The following is a 25419-nucleotide window of genomic DNA, read 5'->3' as shown; positions in this document are numbered from 1 at the left end:
TATTTCATATATATTAAAATACCATCGAGTTGTTTAGCCATCTAAAAAAGCTTCTTAAACAATACTAAATATGGTGTGGCATAATTCCTGCTAAATAACATTAGGTTTCTCAGCCATTTACAAAATAACGAACATCCAAGACGGTATCCAGGAGAGGGGAGAGGGATGTTTACTGATTTTGGAACAACCAAAAATTTTGTCCAACTCATAAAAAAGTAACAAAAATACATATAAACAAATTTTTGATAAGTTTTGTGCCCCCGTCCCCAATAAAATTCCTGAATTCAGCCTTGACTAGCCAAATTTGATGTAGTACTTTTTTCTATGCACTACCTTCTATAAAAATGTTTACTTCTAATTCTTCTACTTTCTTCTACCTTCTAACTTCTACTTTCTTTCTAATCCTTCTACCTTCTAATTCTATAAAAATGTTTACCTTTGAATGAACAGCCATACAAGTAGCTTGACCATTTTGTAGACAACTTCCTACATCATTTGCTATTTTCTTATATTTTAATAATGGTTCAACATCACTTTACCTTCTTACTCTATACCTTTCTTATTCTTATTCTACCTTCTTATTCTATAAAAATGTTTACCTTTGAATGAACAGCCATACAAGTAGCTTGACCATTTTGTAGACAACTTCCTGCATCATTTGCTATTTTCTTATACTTTAATAATGGTTCAACATCACTTTACCTTCTTACTCTATACCTTTCTTATTCTTATTCTACCTTCTTATTCTATAAAAATGTTTACCTTTGAATGAACAGCCATACAAGTAGCTTGATCATTTTGTAGACAGCTTCCTACATCATTTGCTATTTTCTCATACTTTAATAATGGCTCAACATCACTTTGTTTCTCGTATTGAATTTCTTTCTCATCAAACGTGTCTGTTTCTCCTTTTTCAAATGAGCTCATATCTAACTCCTACAACTAAGAAAGTATATTATAGTTGTTTAAGTCAAAATTTTTGGTCAGATTTCCATTTAAATAAAGAAATGTTACTAATTGTGCTACTTAAGAAATAAAAGACAAGCTACCACATATCGGAATTATGAGTGAATGGTCAAAAAGGATCACTTTACCAGCCTTTTGACTAGCAGAAAGCTAGTTTTGCCAACTTTGATTCACTCCTCTCCCTCCCCCCCAATAGCTAGGGCCTTCAACCCTTACAGGCACCACCACACGAATTCAAAGTCCCTAGAGCACAGAACCATTTTGTGAGAATCAGAGAGAGTCCCCCATGCCTTCCAAACAAAAGTTCCCTGTATTTTTAACTTGATGCCCCAGTTTTGATACAAAACAGAGTAGAACTACCAAGACTATGAATAAAATTCGACATAATCTGAATAAGAACTACGGTAAGAGATCAGCAAAGCCTCACTTTTGATGTTTTGAATCTTTTTGTCATGTTGATCTATTTTTCTGTTGTTTTTTTTCCAAGTATTCTCATTGTATTTGTTGTTTTGTTTTTGTTTCTAGTATTTGTATATTATAATACTAAAAGATTATTTGATTGCTTGTAAGGATTCTTTGACTCCTTATCTAGATAAGTAGGAAATCCAGTTTTTATTAGTATTCTAACTTGACTTCTATTGGTATGTTTTCCCATGCCATATTTCTATTGATAAAGGTAACTGGATAGTTTCTCTTCCAAAGAACAGGTCTCTTTTAATGAAGTAAGATTATTTGAGATATTTGGTTGTAAGGTACATCTATGTGCATAAGATGACACTGCTAGCTCCAGAAATGGTGCAACAATAAAAATATTATCCAAAAAGGATTTGATTTACATAGCCATTAGTATAATAGCCTATCACATCTATTAGAATGACACAATTTTAACATGAAACACTTTAACAAATTACTGAATTCAGAAACAGTTTGGTGCAAAGACCCATAACTGTCTAAGACTGGAGTGTTCACGCACACGTTACAATGAGTATGTGCATACACGTCTACATTATGAGTAGTCCCCAAAGCCATGCCAAAAATAGCAGCCAAATATACCATGCTAAAAAAGCAGCCTAAAGCCATGCCAAAAAATATTTCAGCAACCTGGTCCTGCAAAGGCTTCAGCACGCAACTATCATGGCCAGCAGTGGTGGCATGCCAGCAATTTTTAGTGCCGAATTACTTTCTGACATTATTTTTCAACTGAGAGGCAAATATAAGCGAAATTGATTATTTAGTGGTACAGACAAATTTTGGATTCCCCTTATATGTTTTTAAATTTACCTTTAGATTATATTTAATTTAACTGCAATAAATTTTCAAATTAAAATAAATTTTGACTATTTCTGATATTCCTTGAAATATATTACCTTATTTACAATGCTTTCTTCTTTGATTGAACACATATATTTGCTTTTTATACACATAAATGACTTTCCCACCTTTCCTAACACTTGCAACCAATAATGTAATAGCATATAACCATCCCTACATTTTAAACAAACTGTGCAGCTTTATGTGTTGGCAATGTGGCTTCTGAAACTGGGACAATATTCATTTGGCTTTTCAGAAGTTCCAAGCCAAATACTCCTGATTTTCTTGCAAAGTTGGGTCAAAATGGATATGGATCTATTTTTTATTACTGTAATAAAGAGATTTTCTTAAAATAATTATTAGCATCACAAGGACTCTTTAGCTTTTATATTGTCTGATTGTAAAATGTGACAACTAGTTTTTATTGCAATGCCATTGAAGGAAAAACCGTAGTAAAAAATGAAAAAAACAATGGTAAAAAAAGCGGTTGTAAACATGTTTTTTCTGAGTATTGCAATAAAGGGAAGATGCCTCAAGAAACTGCCACATAGGTATAAGGTAGTCAAAGATGTGGGGTGCAGGTTGCAAGACCAGGAAATCCAGACATAGAGTAAGATATACTTATCAGATTCTCCCAAGGTTTTATAAATAAGCTATGGAGATAAGGTATAAGAGAATCTACTTTAATTTAAATTTTAGAGTTTAAATAAAATGTAAAATTTTAAATTCCCAATTTTGTCGGACAGTTTTTGTTAACTTAATTCTTAGTCTGTTTAAGGCTTGACTGTTGATCATTTGGATTAAAAGAATGTTTAGGAGAATTTAAGCTTGATGTCTTGTCCTTATTTTGTCTACAGTTCAGTCATGATAATGAAGCTGAAAAGGAATTGCAAATCCCACAATCTCTTTCTTAGAAGGAAGAAGGAATTATAATGGGAAACTGATACCAATTCAAAATTCTCAAAAAGTAAGCAAACAAATACTAAAAATCAAAAAAATGGTAATCAATCAATGGCATACTGCTGATCAGCTTTCAGCAGCAGCAGGCCAAAGTGCAGCTACTCAGCATAATTGCATCCACTGTTGTAGATTTTAACTTAGGAAGGTTTGGTAAATAATAATGAGGATGATATTCCTGCTGATAAAACTTTTCAAGGAGAATTATAGTGAAGCTTTAACCACTTTTAACCTTTTTAACTCTCTGATATCCAATAAACATATTTAGCTGTTATTAATTGGCTACAATTTTATCAACACTTTTTTATTAGTACTTCATCATTAGTTACTTATAAATTATTAGTACCTTTTTAGAGTTTTTGGCAGTTTGCTGAGACCTGGTAAAATTTAAATTCAGCTTGTAACAGTTTATTTGGATATTATAATCTTAAAATTTTGAGCATTTACACTAAGCAATGGTACATTTTTTTTTAAATACCCTTAAAATACATACTTAAAGACAAAACCTTGCTTTTAGGAGCATGTAACAGGTATGGGGCCTCAAAACAGGGAGTGTTGTATGACTCTGGAGCAAAGAACTCTGCCCTTTTTTTTGAGTCAGTCAGTATTTTTAAGTTCCATAATCAGTAATATTAGGAAAAGTCTCCTAAATAGTCTCTTTGCTTATTCTGGTCATCTGTCAAACTGGAATAGTAATGCTAGCTTTCATTTCAAAATTATTTAAGGCATTTACACTGGATGTTTGCCAAAACTATGAGATGAGGCCTTTACTTTTCTTTTGAGCCTTTCCTGTATTATCTGAAATGTGTTTGCACCCCTATCCAAAAATAATCTTGCCATTTTACTACTGCTTTGGTAAAACCAATGTCTGTAGTCCAAGACAACTGTATCTAGGATAAGATTGTATCAAAAAAGTGATACAATATAAGACCTTGCTAAGATTCAGAAAAATCATTTTGAATATTAGAGAGGAAAGGCTTCAAAAATTAAAATAACAGGTAGTACAGACCAGTAATATAGTAAATAATTTACCACTGGCAAAAAAATTTTGGTAACTTCTGGCAAACAAAAATTTCTAGTTTAGATCCACTTCTGGACTGCATGTCTTATAACAAAAATTTCTAGTTTAGATCCACTTCTGGACTGCATGTCTTATGACAAAAATTTCAATAACTTCTGGCAAACAAAAATTTCTAGTTTACATCCACTTCTGGACTGCATGTCTTATAACAAAATTATCACTTCATTACATTCAGAAATTTCTATTCATTAGATTTTCAAGGCTGTTTCTAGTTTAAATGAAAAAATAATCAAATACCTAGGCAAAGCTACTAGCTGAACACTAAAATTTGGTTGACTCTGCTGCTTGGATATTGACCTGTCACTGGTTTGTCTAAGGACTATATCAGGCATCAGAAACCTTCTGAAATAACAGTCAAAACTGTTTGCTAGGCTGTTTTCAAAGGGAAAACCAGCAGAGCTATGTAAAGCAAGTATAGCCTATACATAGCAAGGGCTATGTATAGCCAGCAGGGCTATGATCAAGGGATGAATAGACTAGATTGCCCCATTAATCATCTCCTTGAGAACAGCACAGGCTAGCTGACAGTTTTGATAATTATTTCAGATGTTAGAAAAAGTCAAATATAAACTTAAAATAGCATAGCAATTAAATTGTATTATCTTCTGACTGTTTATGGAAAATAAGTAGGCTACATAAAAGAAAACAAACCAACCAAACCAGTAGGCTCTACATATCATATCTAGCCTAGGGCTGTATTCAGGCATTATTAAGAGGGGATGTGTACCAGTAAAGTATTTGGTAAATGTTTAGTTTCATCACAAGCTGTCAAAACTGGAAACTAGGCTGCAAAGCAGCATAATTTCCATACCATAGTACTTAGAAATGCTAATTCTAGGAGCCTATCCATTTCTGGTTGACCCTCCTCCTCCACAGGGCAAACTAAAAATGTGTAAAGTGGGCTTGCTTACAGGTAACATTACCTATAGAGCAAAGTGCATTAGTCCATGAGCCCTACAGGCAGCAGGGAGAGGCCTGTATTCTATATTTATTTAACAAACCTTGTATGAGTTTTTTTTCTTCTTCTTTTTTGAGTTTTATCACTCTTTGTTGAGTAAATATAGAATACAGACCTCCCCCTGCTGCCTACAGGGCTCACAGACTTTGCTACATACACTTTGTAGTATGTATACATACATACTACATATACTATATATACATACATACACTTTTTTGCAACATACATACACTTTTTTGCGACATACACTTTGCTCTATAGGTAAAGAATCCACTAAAGGTGCACTAAACTAGAATTTTACCAAAGTGACCTGTAAGCAAGTGCACTTTATGCATTTTTAGTCCTGTTGGAGAAGGATTTTAGACAGGTAAAAATGGATGTGCTTCTCTAATGACAAAGAAACAATATGAAATCATTAGAATCTTACTATATGCATTAATATACACTTTATATAGCTTGTGAAAAAACTAAACATTTACCAAGTATTTTGGAGGGTCAATGTTCCTATTACCTGAACAATTGTTTAGGGTAATGAAACTATTGTTAATAGATGCATTTTGACTTTTGGAACATCTTTCCTCTCTTGCAAATTTACCACAAACTCACTGTTATGGAGTTATTCTGGCCCAAATATTCTGTATTTACACATATAGAATTGCAATCACTTCTGTTTTTGTTGATTGGATATTTCAAATCACAAATCTGTAATAGTTTAGAAACAAATTTGGGCTATGTATTTGCACATCAGGGGGGTGGGGGTAAAGCATAGCATATATTAAATATGTAAACTAACCATTGCTGTATTGAATATATTCTATGCTTTATCCCCCCCCCCTAATGTGCAAATATATAATAACTGTATTTACACATATAGAATTGTAATCATTTCTGTTTTTGTTGATCAGATATTTGAAATTGCAAATCTGTAATAGTTTAGAAACAAATTTGGGCTATGTATTTGCACATCAGGGGGGAGGTAAAGCATAGCATATATTAAATATGTAAACTAACCATTGCTGTATTGAATATATGCCCCCTAATGTGCAACTATATAATAACTTGATAATGGTGAGTTAGTGGTAGTTTTGCAGTCAAAATGCATCTATTAACAATAGTTTCATGACCCTAAGCGATTGTTCAGGTAGTAGGAACATTGACCTTTTGGAGTACCTACCTCTACTCCTTCTCTCTCTGCAGGGCAGTGATCTTTTAAAATTGAAAGTTTATGATGAAAGTTGTATTTATTCCTAAGCTATCCACTTTCAATTACTGAAAAAAGACCCTATAGAATTTTCCCTGGACTTTTGTCAAATGATGTATTACTGCATAGGAAGAATGGGATCAGGGTGCCTAATCTCAAGCTAATTGTGCCACAATACAATTAGGCTATCTAGATTTCTTCAAACCTTCTATAATGTCACGTTTTTTCCCACAGGACTCAACTATTCCTGGTATAAAATATCTTAGGGATAATTTCAATTACTATGATGAGTCTCCCTTTTAATCTGCAAAAACCGTTGCTAGTATTTAAAATTTTTTGCGTTTGGCTCATGTTCAAAATAGGTGTTGTGGCTGTGCGCGTCAGAAAGCTCATAAAAAGAAAGAGTTTTTGTTGCAAAAGAGATCTACTACTACTTCAACCAATAAGCCTACTAATGCTACTACTACTCACAACTCTCACAACGTCAAGTCGAAGGTGGTCAACATAGTTGCACACCCACGTTCTCCGCTCCAATCTTTTTAGTTAATCGAGTTTAATTATTATAGTTTACAGATAATGCAAAAATTCTACGGGTCTATGTGAAAAAGAAGTTTGTATTTTATTGAGCATAAGTTTCAACCGTTCACGTTAAAATATGATACTCCGGAAGTTGAGGGTTGTATTTAATAATCAGCACAAAGGGCAATTTTACATTTTTTTTTTTTTGTTTTTTAGAGTCGTAGATTTACTTTGTAAACCGGTCCAATCTGGAATTTCTCGTTATCGTCTTTAGATATGGACTCACTGGAAATAGTAAAAACAAAGGATAAGGAAATTCATCAATCAAGAGACAAAGAGCCACTATCGAAAGAGCCAAGGGAACTATAATGATATGAACAGGGAAGTGGTGTTCAAAATTATCAGGCTGCTTGTTTATTACGGTTGCAGTGGAAGCTAAAACGTAGTAAAGAACAAATCATGGCCCATTGTAACCCAAAAGTAAAAAAACACGCTTTAAAAAATTGGCAATTGAGAAAAGATTCCCATTTCTAATTAATTCATTAATAGAGACTAATATATCGATTAGTCTTAACAATAAAATCTTATTTTGAAAAGAAATTTAGGATAATTAAAAAAAAGCATGAAATCCCAAAAATTGCAGTCAAATCGAAACAAAATGTATACCATCGAAATCCCTACTCCAAAAACCTTATACAAGGAAACTCACAGGTTTTTCTAGTTCGAAAACCTTCTCTTTATTCTCTAAAAGTTTCATTTTCAGCTCTTAGCCGTTCCCTAGATACTGCAGATTTGATCTTTTGATAACCTGAATGCAAAAAGTGTCTTTGGTTCTTTTCAACACAACCCCCCCTTCAACGATCTGAGAGTATTTCAATCTAATACCCTTAGTTATGCCTTATATATGGCAGTTCCGCCTTTTTGATAACCTGAATGGACATAATGTCTTTTGATTTTTTTATTCAAAGACTATTAGAAAATTCTAAAGAAAAAGCTTTGCACGCGATTTAGCTATTTTGTGTTGAATCCTTTTCAAATTAAATATTAAAAAACAAGTTTTTTTTTAACTGAAAGAAAGGAGCGACATTAAAACTTAAAACGAACGAAAATTTACCCCGTATATGAAAGGGGCTTTTCCCTCTTCAACGCCCTGCTCTTCGCGCTAAAGTTTGACTCTTTCTCTCAACTCTACTTTTTAAAACAGTAAAACTTTAGCGTAAAGAGCAGGGCGTTGAAGAGGGGAAAAGAACAATTTTGATCCGATGACTTTGGGAAAAAAATGAGCGTGGGAGAGGGCCTAGGTGCCCTCCAATTTTTTCGGTCACTTAAAAAGGGCACTAGAACTTTTCATTTCCGTTCAAATGAGCCCTCTCTCAAAATTCTAGGACCACTGGGTCGATACGATCAACCCTGGGAAAAAGAAAAAAAAAACAAACAAACAAATAAACACGCATCCGTGATTTGTCTTCTGGCAAAAAATACAAAATTCCACCTTTCTGTAGATAGGAGCTTGGAACTTGTATAGTAGGTTTCTCTGATATGATGAATCTGATGGTGTGATTTTCGTTAAGATTCTATGACTTTTAGGGGGTGTTTCTCCCTTTTTTCTAAAGTAGGGCAAATTTTCTCCGGCTCGTAACATTTGATGGGTAACGCTAAACTTGATGAAACTTATATATTTAAAATCAGCATTAAAATGCGATTCTTTTGATGTAACTATTAGTAACAAAATTTTGTTTTTTAGAGTCTTGGTTGCTATTGAGCCGGGTCGCTCCTTACTACGGTTCATTACCACGAACTGTTTGATTATGACAATTCCATACTACAATAAAACAAGCTAACTTAGAGGTTGCATATTTGTTTCAAGGAAAAACCATTTTAAATTCACAATTTCAATCTATACCTCCTAAAAACGTTATATATTTTGAATAAACATCAAAAAAGATTCTATACTTGACTTATATAGTTATAATAAAGGGTAGTTAGGCCTTTAAAGGCAGGGGGCAATGATTAAGTCCCGTTTTTCGTTTTTTTCTTTGTTTAAAACGGCTAGTAAGTCGTTTCTCCAAATGACTTCCCAATGGAACGACAATTGATTACCTTTTTTGTTGTAAAGACAATTTAAGGGGCCAAATTCAAGGAGCCATTGAAGCCAAAAAGAGCCAAAAGCTCAAGCTCGAGGAGCCACTGGCAATGATTATATGTAAAAATTTGTATGCGATAAAGGAACTAATTATAGATTTTGTGTAACTGGCAGTAACAGTAAAAAACGATAGTAATAACTTCTTGCACACTACATGACTCACTAAGAGAAGCTTGAGGAAAATAAAACAAAACGTTGGTTTAACTAACGGTATATTTATTCTGCATGGATTATACTAGTTAATGAGTTTTATTTTATGTTTACACTTTATTTATTTTTTTTTTCTTTAGACTCTTATTCTCTATTCTTTGAAGTAATTTAAAAAAATTGTTTTCCAAAAGAGGAGTTTTTCAGAAGATAAAGACCTATATTAAGACTTAGGACAAACAGAAATAACGTCACATAATATCTCAAACTTGAATGAATAAAAATTACTATTAATAAATTTATTAAGTTCAAAACAAAGAGAAAATATAATCTATAATCAAGTTGAATTTGAAAAGAATATACATTACCGCAAACAAGAGTAGGCAAACCAACATTTTAAACCCTAAACCATTTAGATAAAGAGCTCCAAACCATTGTAATAACTTTTCCTAACTTTTCACACATTAAAGTAAATAATTGCTCTGACTGATTGTTGGAGTAATCAGTGGATAAATACACACTAATATAAACACAGGAGTTCACTCTTACGGCTAAGTAATGATCATTTAGTTCAAACAAGCTAAAACGGAGAGTCGATTAACAGAAGTAACAAGAACACCAGAGGGTCTGCCTCTGTTATTCAGCTTTCCAGCAGGTACGGGGTACAACGTCATGCCATCAAGTGCAAGTATGTTGATACTATGTATAGTAACAAAATGCTCCTGGAGGAAAATCACCTTATAACTGGAGCCAAGGCTTTGCAACATGGAAAGTTTATTTGTAAACACTCTGTTTATATTCCATGATAATAGAAACGAGTCCATGGGCTTAAGTTTTGCGGTTTCTCAGGCACTTTACACTATAACACGTGTGACCATTGGTCTTGCAACAAATAAAAAAGGCAATCTCTTGGCATGGAGAATCAGGAGTCGATTTGTGATCGATGGAGCCACATTTAGAACACAGTGCACTGTTCTTACAATTCACGGCGGCGTGACCGATCGCATGACATTTGAGGCAGCGAAGTGGTAGGAACGCGAACTCCTCAACCGGAAGGCGTTCATATCCAACTTTCATAGATGCTTTCAGAAACGTATCAACATCAGTTCAAGAACGGAAAGTACACTTTAAATGTTCGATTTTTGCCACACTGTAATGTTTTAGTGCATTGAAGTATTAGCTGTTTCACCGGCAGCTCGTCTAAATCTTCTGGCACTCGCTTAATCGCCGCGAAAAAGGCAGGCTCTTTGAGGGAAACGTGGACTGATGGTTCGGCACTCTCAAAATTTTCAGCCATCTATCCCGTAGTTTTCTTGGACCAAACCACAAATTTCTTCTCGTCATTAGAGTTACGTAACTTGGCTATATGGTTCGGATTTAGGCACACCTTGTCGATGAATGTTTTTCATTCAATTGGGCATTTTAAGTCTTTTGGGGGATGCTTAAGTATCACAGAGTAAAGTGGAGAGGGGGGTATGGATTGAGGGGGCTTGGACATGTCAGGTAGACTGGCCGGGAAGCGGCTAGCCTTCAACACAATCTAATTTTAATTGTGGCATGAGCAGATTCGCCGACGGCAGGTACTTCACACGGACTGAAAATTACAAACTTCAGGATCAGAAAATTTTACTTTACCGCCGTTACTAGCAACTTGCACGTATCAGTAATATTGTCTTCATCCTTGGCATACGGAACCATCCGGGTTTGTATATCTTACGATCACTTTTCAGATAATCAGCTATTTTTACACATGTGATGCACTCGTTTTTAAAGCATATCCTGAGAAGGCTCATTTTAAACCCATTACGCACATCTACGTGCTTTTAATCTATTTTACATCCATAAGTGTCACATACAACTAATAACGGTATTTTTGGTGACAGCTTCTTAAGTGGAAGAGTTTGGAAGCATAAAGCGGTACCATTGCAATAATTCTGGTCCAAAGCCCTTAACTAGAGGCTTATAAGTATCCCTCACGAGTACTCCCCCTCTAGACCCTCTTAGTAAGTTTCATAAATCGCCTACTTATATTAAAAGTAAAATATTATTGTGCAAACAAATTAATTAAAACCAAAAGCTTTCAAATAAAACTACTGAAAATTAACCTTGAATAATCAACAGTTTTGAATTGAACCTTCAAGCTTCCTTCTGCGACGAAGCCTCTGTGCTAGTTCTAACGACGGATTGAGGAGAAGGGACATGCTTGTCCCCTTAATTTTTTGTTCCTGCCTAGGTTTTGAAAAACACGTTTTTTTGGTCATTTCATTGGAAATCCACTTCTTTCATTTAAAAAAAATGGGTGGGACAACCAAAAATGCACTTTGTAGGAATGTGCCTTCAAGTCAAATTTATAAAAGGCGATTAGGTATAAATATAAATTTTTAAATGAGCCCTTGCACAGTAGCCCATCTAGCTTCTGCCAGTCAGTAGGTGATTTATAAAGCCTTGTCTTCACTATGGATTTTTCAGGTGAAGTCGACCGAGTAAAAGCTGCTTTTTGCTCATCAAAAAACAAACGTTCCTGAAAAACATTAATTTTTTTGTGAAATATGGATAATGAACATTATGTGATAGACTGAAAGTTTTTCGTAGCTGTCAAGTCGACTTACATTATTTTCTAGAGGTCTCTTGTTTTCCTTAGATTGGTGGTAGTTAGAAATCATAGTAAAAATAAGTTATCAATTGAAGCTAAGGAGTACATTGAAGCTTAAGCGAATATACATTATCCCGTATAAATAAAAAGATCATGGAAGTGTTGTTTTTAAATTAAATTTTAATCGAAAACAAACAAAGACTAATTTAAAAAAAAAACTAAATTTTTCCGAGGAAAGTAAAGAGCGAAGTTGTCAAACACACAGGCACATACATACTCAGACACACAGGCATTCACATAGAGGGAAAACACACGCACACGCAACATAAAATAGAATCATAGCTGTAATAGATGGCAGTAGTAGAAATCTATTTGAAATATTGAAAATGTGAAATTTGTTTTAAATCTGGATGCACAAACTTGCCTAGTCTTATCAGAAAGAAGTATTTTAGAAGGAAATAAAGGTCAGCTAATTCGAAAGGCTAAAAAACTCAGTAAATTTTGAAAGGTTTTAATGAAGCTATGGAATTTATTTCATCAGGCCAGCCTACTGCATAGGTTCAGGCTAGACAGTAGGCTAGCTATTATCCTATTAGTTCATTTCCACATTCCAAAAATTGATATTATAAACTCAGAAATTGAATCTAAAATATAAAAATTGACTCATATTGTTCCTTAAGGTATGAGCTACCCCAAATTGTTTATAGGCAAATACTATGAAATTTATATATGCTACATTTGCTGTTGTATTCTGTTTTTTTTTTTTTAAACTCAGTTTGAATAGGAGAAACATATAGTTAATTCATTTGCTTGTATGCCTAGGCTATATAGTCAAGGTTTGGGATAGCTTAGGATAGGGTGGGGTAGAGCCAGATATAGGGAGGAAAAGGGACAGGCAAGTGCTATGGTCAGCTCACCTGGGGAGAGCAAAACAATCCAAAGAGCAAAGTAAGGTAAAAACTTCCCCAAAAAGAACTGTTTAATGTTTAAAATTAGTCTATCTTAATTGTAATGCCTAGATGTTTTTCAAGTAGGCCTATAATTATACATTTTTAGTAATATTTGACATTTCCTTTTTGTTTTGTGCATTAGGATGAAAGATTAGGGAGAGGGGCAATTCTGTGTATTTGAGGGAATGGGGGCAGTTCTTGTCTAAAGTTCAGGAGCTAATCCATTTAAAAAATTTTCACTAGATTTCCTTCATGTAATGTACATTTGGTGCAGGTTTGAAATTGTGGATAAGAGAGACAATCAAGAAAAGAGGCAAGGAAGTTTTCATATGCCTGCTGGAAATCCTGACACATGTAGTCTTGTCAGATATTTTCTAAGTTATTGTTGCTCTTTTGCTGTAAGTTAGCAGGATCAGACAAAGTCTAGTATTTACATGACAATTTTCATCAGTAAATATCAGGCTGTTATCTACAAAAAAATAATTTTTCAAAATGACATCAACATGGAGACACTCTGGACACTTTTTTGGGGGTAAAACTGGACACTTTTTATGTTGTCTGGTTTCACCCTGTACTGACAGATGTTTTTTGTAACTTGGAAAATGGAACTATATGTAGCTAGAGGTAGAATATTGGTAAAACTGATAGTGTTCTTGTATTGTTAAGGAGGACCCAATGTAATCTTTGGCTATCAAACTTTGTTTTCAACATTTACACTTAGATAAAAGTTACCCCTTGCCTTACAGCCTAGCCTATTTAAATGCAATTATTTTGTGTAACAATTTTTGTCTTAGATCAAATTCATCCAAGATTAAGTTCACCTGTTATTTAGATATTTTGTTCCAACTTTAAGATCCTGTGTTCAAGATTAGAGAGCATTTCCTATGATCACAGCATCAAACTTGCCTATGGCCTTAACTTGAAAGCATCAGACCATATCTGCAGGCAAAAATGCATATGGGCTCACATGAAAACTGTACAAAAAGCAAAAGTAGAATTCTGACAGAAATACCAGAAAAAAGGGCACTGGAAGCAGTGTAAGCCTTGCTAAGAAAAAGAAAAAGCTGCTAAAAAGTCAAAGGTTTCATTCCTTGCTGATGAAATTAGACAGCATTTCAGACATAGATATGCAGCTCAATGATGAGTCAGATGACAAGTCTTTACATTGTCAAAGTATCAGTGAGTTTGAGACTGATGAAGAATTATCTTGTGGAAATTTTGTGTATGAAAAGTTGGTGGGAAAGACTTTACATAATAACATAACAAGGCAATAATAAGATAGTTAATAATAATAATAATAATAATAATAAATAATAATAATAATAATAATAATATATAATAATATAATAATAAATAATAATAATAAATAAATAATAATAATAATAAATAATAATAATTAAATAATATAATAATAATATAATATTAATAATAATAATAAATAATAATAGTTAAGGCAATAATAAGATAACAAGACAATAATAACATAACAATAACAATAATAACATAACAGACATAACATAATAACATAACAAAACCCATAACAAGGGTTTATGGTGGGAAAGAAGCACAACTCTGCTGTTTACTATGTTGGTCAAATTGAAGGAATAAGTGACAGAGTAGTAAAAATAAACTACCTGTACCAGTCTGGTCTGAAGTTCATCTTCTCTTAATGTCAAGATTGTACAGAAACTGACTTTCAAGACATTATCATGAAGCTCCCCATATTGGTTTCAGTAGGAGTAACTGGGTTTACAGCCAAAGCTCTTGTATTTGGCTGTGATTTGGCCTAATTTCTCATACAATAAATTAAATGTGGAATGAACTTGTTTATTGTCTGAAATAAATGTTAATGTTATCTGTAGCAATTATTACAAGCATTGACTAACAGACATCCAGAAATGCCTCATGTGTTGGACAGTTGATCACACGTTTTTATGGTCTCTCCAAGAAACAATTTGATGGATGTCATTAAAAAAGATCACCAAGAAAAGTGAATAATTGAGTTATCTGTTTGTGTAGAAAGGAAGTTTATAACTTTAGAAATACACCTTGTATTGATGAAAATCCTCAAAATGTACAGTTTCATCCCTCTCTCCCCTATCATGGGCATGGGTAAGCTTTGATGGTTGTCTACTGCAACTGCCCAGCTAGGCAAATTTCACTGTCAATTTTTCTGTAATTCCAAGAGGTTTCTACTTGTCTCTTATTCTGACCACACTCAAGAAGTAAAGTTAGGTTAATCATAATGCATATCAAAATCTGATGAAAATATAATTTTTTACTAACAAAACTATGGAAACTACAACAGAGAATCAGGAAATCCAGGCTGCCCAGAATGCATTGGATGACAAACCTAACCAACTGAATATATTAAATTTTAACTAAAATACACCTACATATTAGTTTATCTCACTCAGGCTAAGTTAATTATAACCAAATGCAAACATAAAAACTAATTTTACTCAGATCAAGAACTTGAGTGTGTTTAAATAATATACAAGTACCAAGAAAATGTAGGGAGGCAAAGCCTTTTGCTGTTTTTTTTTAATGAAGAAAAGAACAGGTATTTTTTGAAATATTGTGGGGCATGACTGTTTCCTTTTCATATTGAAAATACCTCCCAAAAATTAATTTTTACAACCTACCCCTTAGCTGTTACCCCTGTGAGTTTATGCATGTTTCCCTATAATTTGCCTAATTTAGTAGGTTTTGACTGTACTCTCTAGAAACACATGGGTCTCAGATGGTTATTACTGTCTACAATTTTTTAAGAAGAGGGTTGACTTATGCTGATGGTTATGGCTGATTAGAATGATTTGAACAACAATAACTGTTGATTCACATACTAAACTTTGATTTGAGAAGGTTTTACTCTGTATAATTGTGCTAGTCAATAGTGTTAGCCACTGGCTCTTTGCCAGGTTAGAAGGCATAGACAGTATGATGTATATAAATGTTTGATGGGTACCTTAGAAATACCATCACATGACAGTGCACTTGGGAATGTTCTTTGGAAGACCTGAGTAGTGCCATCAAGTGTGTCACAGTTAAAGAACTGTCAATGACCTTTGAAACCTCTTGTTCTAGTTCTGCTATATTCTACTTTGTTTAGGACATCTCCTCAACTGCAAGTTAAGCAGTTTTCTTTTCAGCTTCATTTTCTCTCTGCTTTTCTTTCTTCATCCCCTAAAGTATAGATGATAACTACCTTTAGCTGATCAGACAAGATGCAGCAGCTTCTTTGGGATTGGTAAAACCTCTGTTCTCTTTTTATAATAGTGTAGCACATCAGTATCAGTATACATCACATCAGGAGTCTGACCATCAAAAAAATTCATCTCTATGTCTGTGCTTCCATAATAAAATAACAGAGCTTCTGTAACTACTCAGCCAGATGTAACATTTCTGATTATCCAGCTGTTGTGTTCAGTTCCAGGCTCTTTTGTCAATAGCAATCAGCACCCTGTGTTGGCACCCTCTGTCTGCAGAATTTCCTAACGTTAATTATTTTTCTCATGTTTTTGAAAAAAGAAAAACTAACAGTATTTTTATGCTAAAGCTGTCATTATATTTGATTCAAATTGTGTGAAAATCACTCTGTATTTTCCCTTTTTTTAAAATCTTCTTTTAAAGAATCAAGTGTTCTTTCTGTCACAAGCCAACCATAATTGAAATTGAAAAAAAAAAAACAAAAATCAAAAGTACTTATGTTAAATTTTTACAAATGGCGGCAGTATTCTCAGAATACACTGCAAAAACTATATTTTCATTGCAAGTTTTACATTTTAATAACAAATTTTCATGGAAACAGTACTAAACTGGTGCTTTTGACTTTTGGTCTCAGAGGCAGAACTGTTTGAAGGGTGGGGGGCAACCGAGTTAGCTGCCATGGCCACTGTAGCTGGGAGGGGGGGCTGCAGTCACGGAATTGACCAAGAGAAAGTTAACAAAAATTCACTTGATCATATTCAAAAACTTATGGTGCAATTCCATGGTGCGCTTAAATTTCTTATAGATTAGTTGAATTTTTGCAACACATTTTAAATGTAAGTTTTGAATCGGTCCAGAATCAAGCACTAAACTATTTGCAATTAAAGTTTACATTAGCTAGGCAAAAAAACACAAAAATGAGAAAATTAAGAGTCTAGCTTTTATTGGATTATGACTGATCTTACCAATTTAGAAAATATTTTTGCTATGTCTTTTGTATTTTTTTGTATATTTATTATCTTAAATCTTTTTTTTTAATGAGCATAAAAATTAGAAAGATCTTCTAATAGGTTTACATCTACTGATTGCATTAGAAATTGTGGAATTATTCCTTCATTTATGGTAAGAATGGATGCTTTTCTCAGATGTTTTGAAGGAGTGTCTTTACTTAGCTGTTTATGTGGTAATTTCGATAACTGCAAGCAGTGCCTAGAACTACAGAATCATTAGAGAGACTCAGTTGAACCCATATAACCTCTTTAGCTGCTCTTCTGTGATTATTTTGGGAGGGGGAAGGAATAAGGCTATCTAGTAGCACCACAGCACCACATTGACTGTTATCAGCACCTTTGAGTTCTATAGAATTTTGCCCGGGGAAAATAAGTCCTCATGAGGAAATTTTTCGTGTTTATTCATATCCTCTTGGTCCAGCGACTTAAAGATAGAAATTCAATACTGTTTAAAAAAGAATATGGCCCTTATTTGGAAAATGTTTTTTCCCAACTTATTTTTTTTTTTAGAATAGGGATTTCTTTGATCTAGTTGTTTAGGCACTAAGCTGTTCAAAATATTTGTAGGCTTTTGGGGTCCTATTTTTAGGCAAACTAATGTTTTTTCAGGTATGTTGGCTGTTTAAAGAGTGTACCCTTGGAAAACTTTCGGCCTATTAAATGGTCCCTAGCAGTTCCAAGTCAAATGCAGCCATACCTGACTTTCCAACTAATCTCTGTATTGAACAGTGAATAATTTATACAATTTGGAGCCATTGCCCTTGTGACAGCATTTCCCATGTTGACTCACGAGGCATAAATATTATACCTAATGACTATTTTGAACAAAATGGTTATCATAAAATTCTGATCCAATATCATTGGCTGGTAAAATTCTAGTTAATTGACTTCTTGCTATCTCAGAAACGGTTTAGGTTATCTCAGAAACCTTTGATGACCTTTAAAAATATGTGTGCTATAAAAGTGAAACCCTGCAAAATAGATCTTCTGCTTAATTGAAGTACAACAAAATTGTTTTCAGCTCCATAACTTTGCTCAATTCCATTTTATAAGGTTTTAAATATATGCAAATACATTTCCTAAATTTTGAAAAAACAAACATTGATATGGCTCAAAATTCTACTCAAATAACAGGAATTGTATTTTGAGAACTAAAGGCAGAGAAAAAGCAAATAGTAACTGAAAAGTAAGGTAAAATGTTGTTTTGTCAAAATTTCAATAGGTATAGTCATGGTACAGTCATGGTATAGTCATAGGTACAGGTAAAATGTTACCTGTCATGTAGGCAAATTTCAGGGGCGTCTAGAGAGAGAAAGAGTGGAGGCTGGTACTTTAAAATACCTTCCCGGAACATACTTTGGCCTGTAGACCCATCCCTGAAAGTTTCATTTTCCTAACCTAAACCCTTTCTGAGATAGCAAGAAGTCAATTAACTAGAATTCTACTCATTGGCTTATACAGGGGCACCTAGGGGTACGTTCAGTGTTGGAAGAGGGTGAAGGTGCCTCCCTCAGTCGGTTTTATCCTCTTTAAGGGCAATAGTAGTTTCAATTTGTGATTGTTTGAGATCATCCTAAGGTTTTGCAGCCAGGAAAAATAAAACCCGGTCCTTCCTAGGGCCAGGAAAAGCAAGACTTGAGAAATACCTTGCCCTTCAATAAGTTTCCACCTTAAGCTATGGCAGTGGGGGAAGTAAAACCAGATGCTGAGGTTTGGCGTTTTTGTAGTTTTACTGGACTATAAAGTATTTCCATCTGTGGTTCGATCTTTGTCTTTAGAGGAATCGGTGTCAACAACAAGTAAGAGAGTGTTTTGTATATTGATAGTATTGACAGTTTCTGGGCGGTTTAAGACAATTTTTAAGTGTTTAACCCAGACTTGTCATATCGGAACTCTGTCCTTTCCTAAGACATTTTCGTCTGTGCTTTGGTCAAAATCTATAGGAGAGTTAGTATTAATATCAAAAGCAAGTAAAAAGAGTATCTTTTATTGGTGGTTGGCTCAGACTTCTCATGTCGAATTTTTATCCAGGAAAACCGTAGGCCTATTTGAGGAATTGGATATTTTGTGGAATGAAAAAACCAGGATTAGTGAACAAATCTCTAGGCCCCTCCTTCTCTTACACAAAATGCCTGCAGAAGATGTCCCCATTTTGTAAACCGGTACTTAAGTGTTGCACAGACCACACTGGAGACCGAGAAGTGAACGTGAGGTTAATCCTAATGAAATATACCAGAATATGATGAACATTTAATACTTCATTAACGAAATTATGGATACTACAACGCAGAATTACGGAAAGCAGGCCGCCAGGAATGCATTATATTAGATTCCTATCCAAAATACCAACTCTGTATATTACATATTCAATTAAAATATACCTGCAGTGTAGTTTTTCCACTCGGCCTAAGCTAATTGTCTCTGAATTCAGAAAGCTAAACCGTTTTTTTTTCAGATCTTACAGAGTAAACTTCTCGAGTATGTTCTGTATAACACGCTAGTACCGAAGAGGTTTTTTTTCCTTTTACAGTTAATTCATGAATTATTTAACCGCACCAGGGATTATGTTTGGTTCAGAATGAATTATTAAATTTGCCGGACACGAAATAAATGTCTGGGCATAAACATGACAAACTATAAAAGTGCATGGCAGCCCAGGGAAGTACTTGCGCCTAATTAGCAATTGGAGTGATGATAAAAAGTTATTTTATTTTTGGTACTTGTTGATTGTTCAGAACACATTCAAGTTCTTGAACCGAATGTAAGATCTGAAAAAACCGGTTTGATAGCCACAAGGACAAGTGACGGATGGCCAAATATGTTAGACTTAAAATTTGGGCTATATAGTTGCACATTAGGGGAGGGGGGAGTATAACGGGTCTGAAATCAAAATGGATTTAGCTACAGTTATTCTGCATATTATGAAGTAAGAATTGTTTTCTAACCTCACGCTGTCCAAATACTTTACCCATACCGGTGGTGTCATTTGGGAAGGGGGGCTGCTGCCCCCAATAATTTTTAGGAAAAATATTATATTGCTCATGCCCTTTGACTCTCTGGACATGTCCCCCTTCTTCCCCCTCCCCTCCAATAAAATGCTGGAGTAACGCCTCTGCCCCCTAATGTGCAATTATTCCGCCCAAATTATATACGTCCAATACATTCTGTCACCTGTCCCTTGTCTTAGTGGCCATGAAACCGGTTTTCTCAGATCTTACATTCAAATCAAGAACTTGAGTACGTTCTGAATAATTAACAAGTACCTATTTTTCTTAAGGTACTTAATATGTTTACACGAGAAATGCCCATTTAATAAACCCTTGGATGGATTTTTTTTTCTTTAGAACCCTTCTAGGAGGGGTTTTAAATGCTTTTTAATGATTTTTGACATTTTTTTTACTTCTTCGTTAATTTTTGTTAATTTTTATTTTTTTTTCGCTAAAACTCTACTAGAAGGGTTTATACTCCTTTTACTGATTTTTTATATATATATTTTTTTGTCACGAATCATTTAGTCTCAGCAGGGGATTTTACTTTTTTTCTGATTAAATTACAAAATGAAACAACTGTTAAAATATTTTTATTGCATTTTAGTTACTCAATAGTTGCACATTACTCATCGCTTGCTACAAGTTAGTGGGCTTCTCTTCAACTGTATTAATAATTTAGTTTCTTTAATAATCATTGATTAGGCGTATTGTCAAATTTGTGGTTTCGTCGTAGCGATAAGAAGTTTCTCTGGATTCTTCCTTTTACAGGTGAGAGAGATTAGTGTGAAAAAAATACTGATTCTGTGATTCTGAGTAATTCTGAAATTGTATATTCATCTTTATTAAGGATTGATCAAATGAAAATTAATAGGATAGTATCAGCTAGAAATTACCAGGTGAGACTTACTTTAAAGTAAGGTCTTTATTTTGGGAATAAAAATAACAAGATATCTATCAACAGAAGAGGCTTTTGCAGATTAGCCTACTGAAGATTTTTCTCAAACAAATTTTTACCTGCTGAGAAAGTTTGTGACATTTACCCCCTCAAGACTTGGTCTCACTCAAGGGAGGGATTGGTCTCTCACTTCATTGAAGTGTGAAAGATTCATAAAAATACATATTTTGTAGTTACATAATGGCTTAGGAGGGCTCTTTCGATAGATGAACCCCGGGAGTCTAGCTCCAGCATTTTCATTTGAGGGGGGGGGGGAGGGATCTTCATCCGGATAGTCAAGGGGTTTGGACTATATAATAATTTTTCTCTAAATTACCGGGGGGGGGGGCAACTGCCTCCCCGAGACGACGCCACAGATGACCTCCATCCCTAAAAAAAGGCTTTGCTGTCAAAATCACAACCTAGGGACTGTCATTGCCCAGGAACTAGCAGAGTGAAATTCATTAAATTTTGTAAAAACAAGCAAAATGGGTGGTAACATCAGGCCTCTATCTGTGATTTTTGTTGGGGATGGGGGAGGGGGTACAAAAGAAACTTAAAAAACCGCAACACATATTTATTTATATTTATTACTTTGTTACTTCTATACAAGTCTGACAGAGTTTTTTTTTTGGGGGGTGGGGTCGAGCCGGGTAACCCCTTCCCCTGGATATAGTTCTGGGTAATACGATAAACTTAATGAAGTAGAGCTGAAAACTTATGCCGGGCAAAGGAATATATATTCATTAGATAATGTTCTAGAAAGATTCGTCAGTAGCGCATTTTCAAATTTTTTAAAGGAAATCGGTTTTATTGTGCCAGAGACTAGGAAGAATGCCTTTAGAAACCGCATATCTTGAATTGTGATTCCTTGAATTTTTTTAATTTTTCATTTTGATATCTTGAAGTTTTGGGTTTCCTTGTGTTTTTTCATACAATCTACCTGTTTTTGTTTTTCGAAGCAGCCCTCCCCCCTAAAAAACCTTGCTTACTTGCCGGGTTGATATTTTATGGGCTAATCCAGGGTTGCCGATTCACCAAAATGTATGGGAGAGGAGTAAGATTTTTTTTAAGATGCAAACAAATGCATTTTTCAAAATCCAAGGCGGGAGCTTGTTGCTTTTTCCATTCAAATTACTCAAAAACGTATTTTCTGAAATTAAGGGCTCAAATTACCCCTGGGTACAAATTGGTGCCTTTGGTCTAAACATCCGAGAACGTAGTGATGATGCCACTCACAAAGTGGAAATGCCATATGTACTTGCATTGAGAGTGAATGGGTAGCTTCCTGCTCTTGAAATTTTGGAGGAACTCTCTTCTAGGAGAATTTCAGGGAAAAGGAAATATGATGCAACGAACATAAAGACTTGGATATTCGGATTTAAACCATTTATTTTTCTTAAAGCGACCACACCGTGTAAATCTCTTCAGGACCACTTTCTGGAAGTTTAGAGTTTTTAAGTAATTGACATAACAAGCACATGCATCTTGAAGAAGTTTAAAAAAAGTGTCGGGATTGGGATTCGAAGGGAGTACTGTGTGTTTAAACTCATTATAATGTTACTACTTGCTGAGTGTAGTCTGCACCCATGATGGGAAAATGAAACTGCCCACGATTCGATAAAAACTAATTTATTTGTGACTTGAATACTCATAACTAGAGAAAGCTTTAAAGAAGGGGCGAATGTCCTCAAATAACAGGCTTTTGTCTCCAAATTTACTAAAAAGCAAGAAAGAAATGTTTGAACCTGATCAAGATTGAGAATGAAAATGTATATAAACAAATAGTGTTGGTACCGCCTCCCCTCTAAAAAAAAATTGGTCGCCCTATGAACGCCCTACGCTTTCATTCTTAATCATAAAAATCTCTGTTCCTTTTTCCTTTCTTTTGCTTACTGTTATTTATTTACAAGCTAGTGCAGTTAGAGATAAACACCCATTTAAAATTTTTTAATATTGTTTTGATTTTAATCGGCTTTGTCTTGTATAGCCTAAATCTTTTGGACATAAAAGTAGGTCCAATCCTTTCTATAGTTCATTTTGACTATTCTACTAATGAACTTCATCTCAACATTGACGCCTATATCTTGCTTTTAAAACTAAATTCCCCGGACCATGCCTGCCTCTCTTTAAAAACCAATAGCTACAGCGTTTCCTTTAAATAGTTTGTTGATTTTCTTTGATGGTTTGGTCCAGAGTCTCAACAAACAAAGTTTCATAAACATATTAAAAATAAAGGCAAAATTTACATAAATACGTCTAAAAAGCAAACCTTGCAAATAGTACTCGTGGAAACGATGTTTAATTTAACTGTTTAAATATTAAAACAACATTGCTGGGACTTAGTTAGTATAATCTGAAGGTGTGGTATGAATAACTGCATTTTATGTCTAATTAAAGTCATCTTATTAAACTATCAACAATACGAAATTAGCGTGCAGTGTTCACTTCTGAATGGTGACCACAAGCAGGACATGAAACTCGTGTTTCATGATTAAAGTCATCTTTGTCTAATTAAATGACTAATTTGACTAATTAAATGACTATCAAATGACTAATTTGACTAATGATGACTAAGTAAAGTCATCTTATTAAACTATCAACAATACAAAATTAGCGTGCAGAGTGTTCACTTCTGGATGGTGACCACAAGCAGGGCATGAAACTCATGTTTCATGACTAAAGTCATCCTATTAAACTATCTGACTAATTAAAGTCATCTTTGACTAATTAAATGAGTAATTAAATGACTATCAAATGACTAATTTGACTAATGATGACTAAGTAAAGTCATCTTATTAAACTATCAACAATACGAAATTAGCGTGCAGAGTGTTCACTTCTGGATGGTGATCACAAGCAGGGCATGAAACTCATGTTGCATAGTGTAGAAAGGGATCCAATTTATTTTATTTGTCGCAAAAAGAAGACAAAAATAATTTTTTTTACCGAAATATTCCCTTTTTATAATTACAATTTCTTTTTTTCTACAAAAAAGCAAACTCTCTAAGAAACTTAATGCGCTTCAGAAAAATTCTTAAAGCCATTCTGATGGAAAACGGTAATCTTGCTCCTGGTTGCTGAATCGTTTCCCCTTTCTCCCAGGAAAACGCCTGTTTATACCCATGCATAAATGAATAACAAAATAAATAAAAGAACTAGACGACAAAAACTGTAATTCTAATGGGCAAAATCTTATATAAATCTCTCCCTGAGAGAGGCTCATGGATCTTGCTCCTCCTCCTGAAGACTCGAATTGTGTCTGTCGAAACCCCCTAAAGCTGCTCATGGATTATGCTCTTTTCATTTTCGATTAAAGAGAACAAAATTTCCTTGGATTTTTGCGGCCAATGCACTCCATTGCTCCCGGACGAGCTCCCTTTTCCTAAGTCCATCCCCCTTCGACTTCGCCTCTCCTATTCTGCTTCAACTAAATCTCCCTTCTTACCCCAATAAAATTTATTACTGAAAAATATATAGAAGAAGTTTCGCCCCGAACGTAGCTGATTTGTCAAATGAGTCCCCTCTTTTTTTACTTTATTATTGTTTAAAGTTCAATTTCTAAACTTTTATATTTATTTTTATATTTACTTATTTTGCAGGTTTTCGTCCTTGTGTTTATTTTGTTTATTACATTTTGATTCTATGAGTATTAATTGTTTTTGACATTTTTCACAATCTTTTTTACACTGAAATTTATTTGCCGACTATTATATTTGCTTGTTTTTTTTGTGTCCTTTTTTACTCTGAAGTGTAAAAAAAGACGTTTTTAAGGACTAAAACTTTTGTTTCTTTGTTGATGCACTAGCATCAGTTTCCACTCTTGTAAGTTACGCATAGACAGGGGTGGTTCTCTCCTTTCTTGCGCCTTTGGCAAAATCTCGATTAGCAACCTCGCCCCGCGTCCCCTGTATCTCACAAAGTTTTCAGACAAATTTTTTATAAAATTTCAGTTATTAACAAAATTATTTTCAGTTTATTAATTATTTAATAATTAATTTTTAATCACTTTGTAATTTATTATTTGAATTGTTCGATTATTATTAATTATTTTAATTATTTTGATTACTATTATTCAGCAATTTTTTATTTCTGTTTTTATTTTTTTTTATCAACCAGTTAAAAATGTCTTAATTATTTTCATTTATTAACTGCACTTTTAATAAAACTACTTCATTTCAATAAAAATAAAATTACAAAATGATTATTGTCACCGTTAGTTATTTATTTGAATTTTCCGCCCCCCTAAAATTTCTGCACCCGGAAAGTGCCCCTCTGCCAACCCCTAGAACCACCTCTGCCCATAGACCTACTCGTTTTATCAGACAGCAAATCAATTGTGTCCTTTATAAAGGAAGAAAAGAACAACCGACAGGCTGTTATTTGCTTTCTTTGGTTAACTCTTTTCTTTATTCCCTTTTCCTTCTTACTTAAAATATCCCTTCTTAC

At 34.1% G+C, this 25419-nt stretch overlaps 2 protein-coding genes across 10 annotated transcripts in view; one reads left to right on the top strand and one right to left on the bottom strand.

Moving 5' to 3' along the window:
- The window catches only part of LOC136025710 (vacuolar protein sorting-associated protein 41 homolog), a 149736-nt gene extending 142918 nt beyond the window's left edge, over positions 1 to 6818 (bottom strand). For 2 of the 6 annotated variants that reach the window (XM_065701694.1, XM_065701713.1), the window contains exons 1-2: positions 6680 to 6818; positions 763 to 942 (exon numbers count right to left, since the gene is read on the bottom strand). In XM_065701694.1, coding sequence (XP_065557766.1) covers positions 763 to 927 — 165 coding nt within the window. In that variant the 5' untranslated portion in view covers positions 928 to 942; positions 6680 to 6818. Of the gene's footprint in view, positions 1 to 436; positions 532 to 762; positions 943 to 6679 lie in introns of those variants that run through there. The other 4 variants (XM_065701700.1, XM_065701704.1, XM_065701720.1 and 1 more) reach the window with 4 other exon arrangements.
- A 5411-nt stretch (positions 6819 to 12229) lies between these two features.
- Positions 12230 to 25419, top strand: part of LOC136025657 (rho family-interacting cell polarization regulator 2-like) — a 157657-nt gene continuing 144467 nt past the window's right edge. Inside the window, exon 1 of one of the 4 annotated variants that reach the window (XM_065701647.1) lies at positions 12230 to 12340. The gene's annotated coding sequence lies outside the window, so the exon portion shown is untranslated. Of the gene's footprint in view, positions 12341 to 20745; positions 20933 to 25419 lie in introns of those variants that run through there. The other 3 variants (XM_065701679.1, XM_065701652.1, XM_065701642.1) reach the window with 3 other exon arrangements.

Source organism: Artemia franciscana, chromosome 1 (genome assembly GCF_032884065.1).
Source record: "Artemia franciscana chromosome 1, ASM3288406v1, whole genome shotgun sequence".
In the NCBI taxonomy this organism is placed as follows: Eukaryota; Metazoa; Arthropoda; class Branchiopoda; order Anostraca; family Artemiidae; genus Artemia; species Artemia franciscana.
Note: the sequence above shows the minus strand (reverse complement) of the source record. Positions and strands in the feature narration are given on the sequence as shown.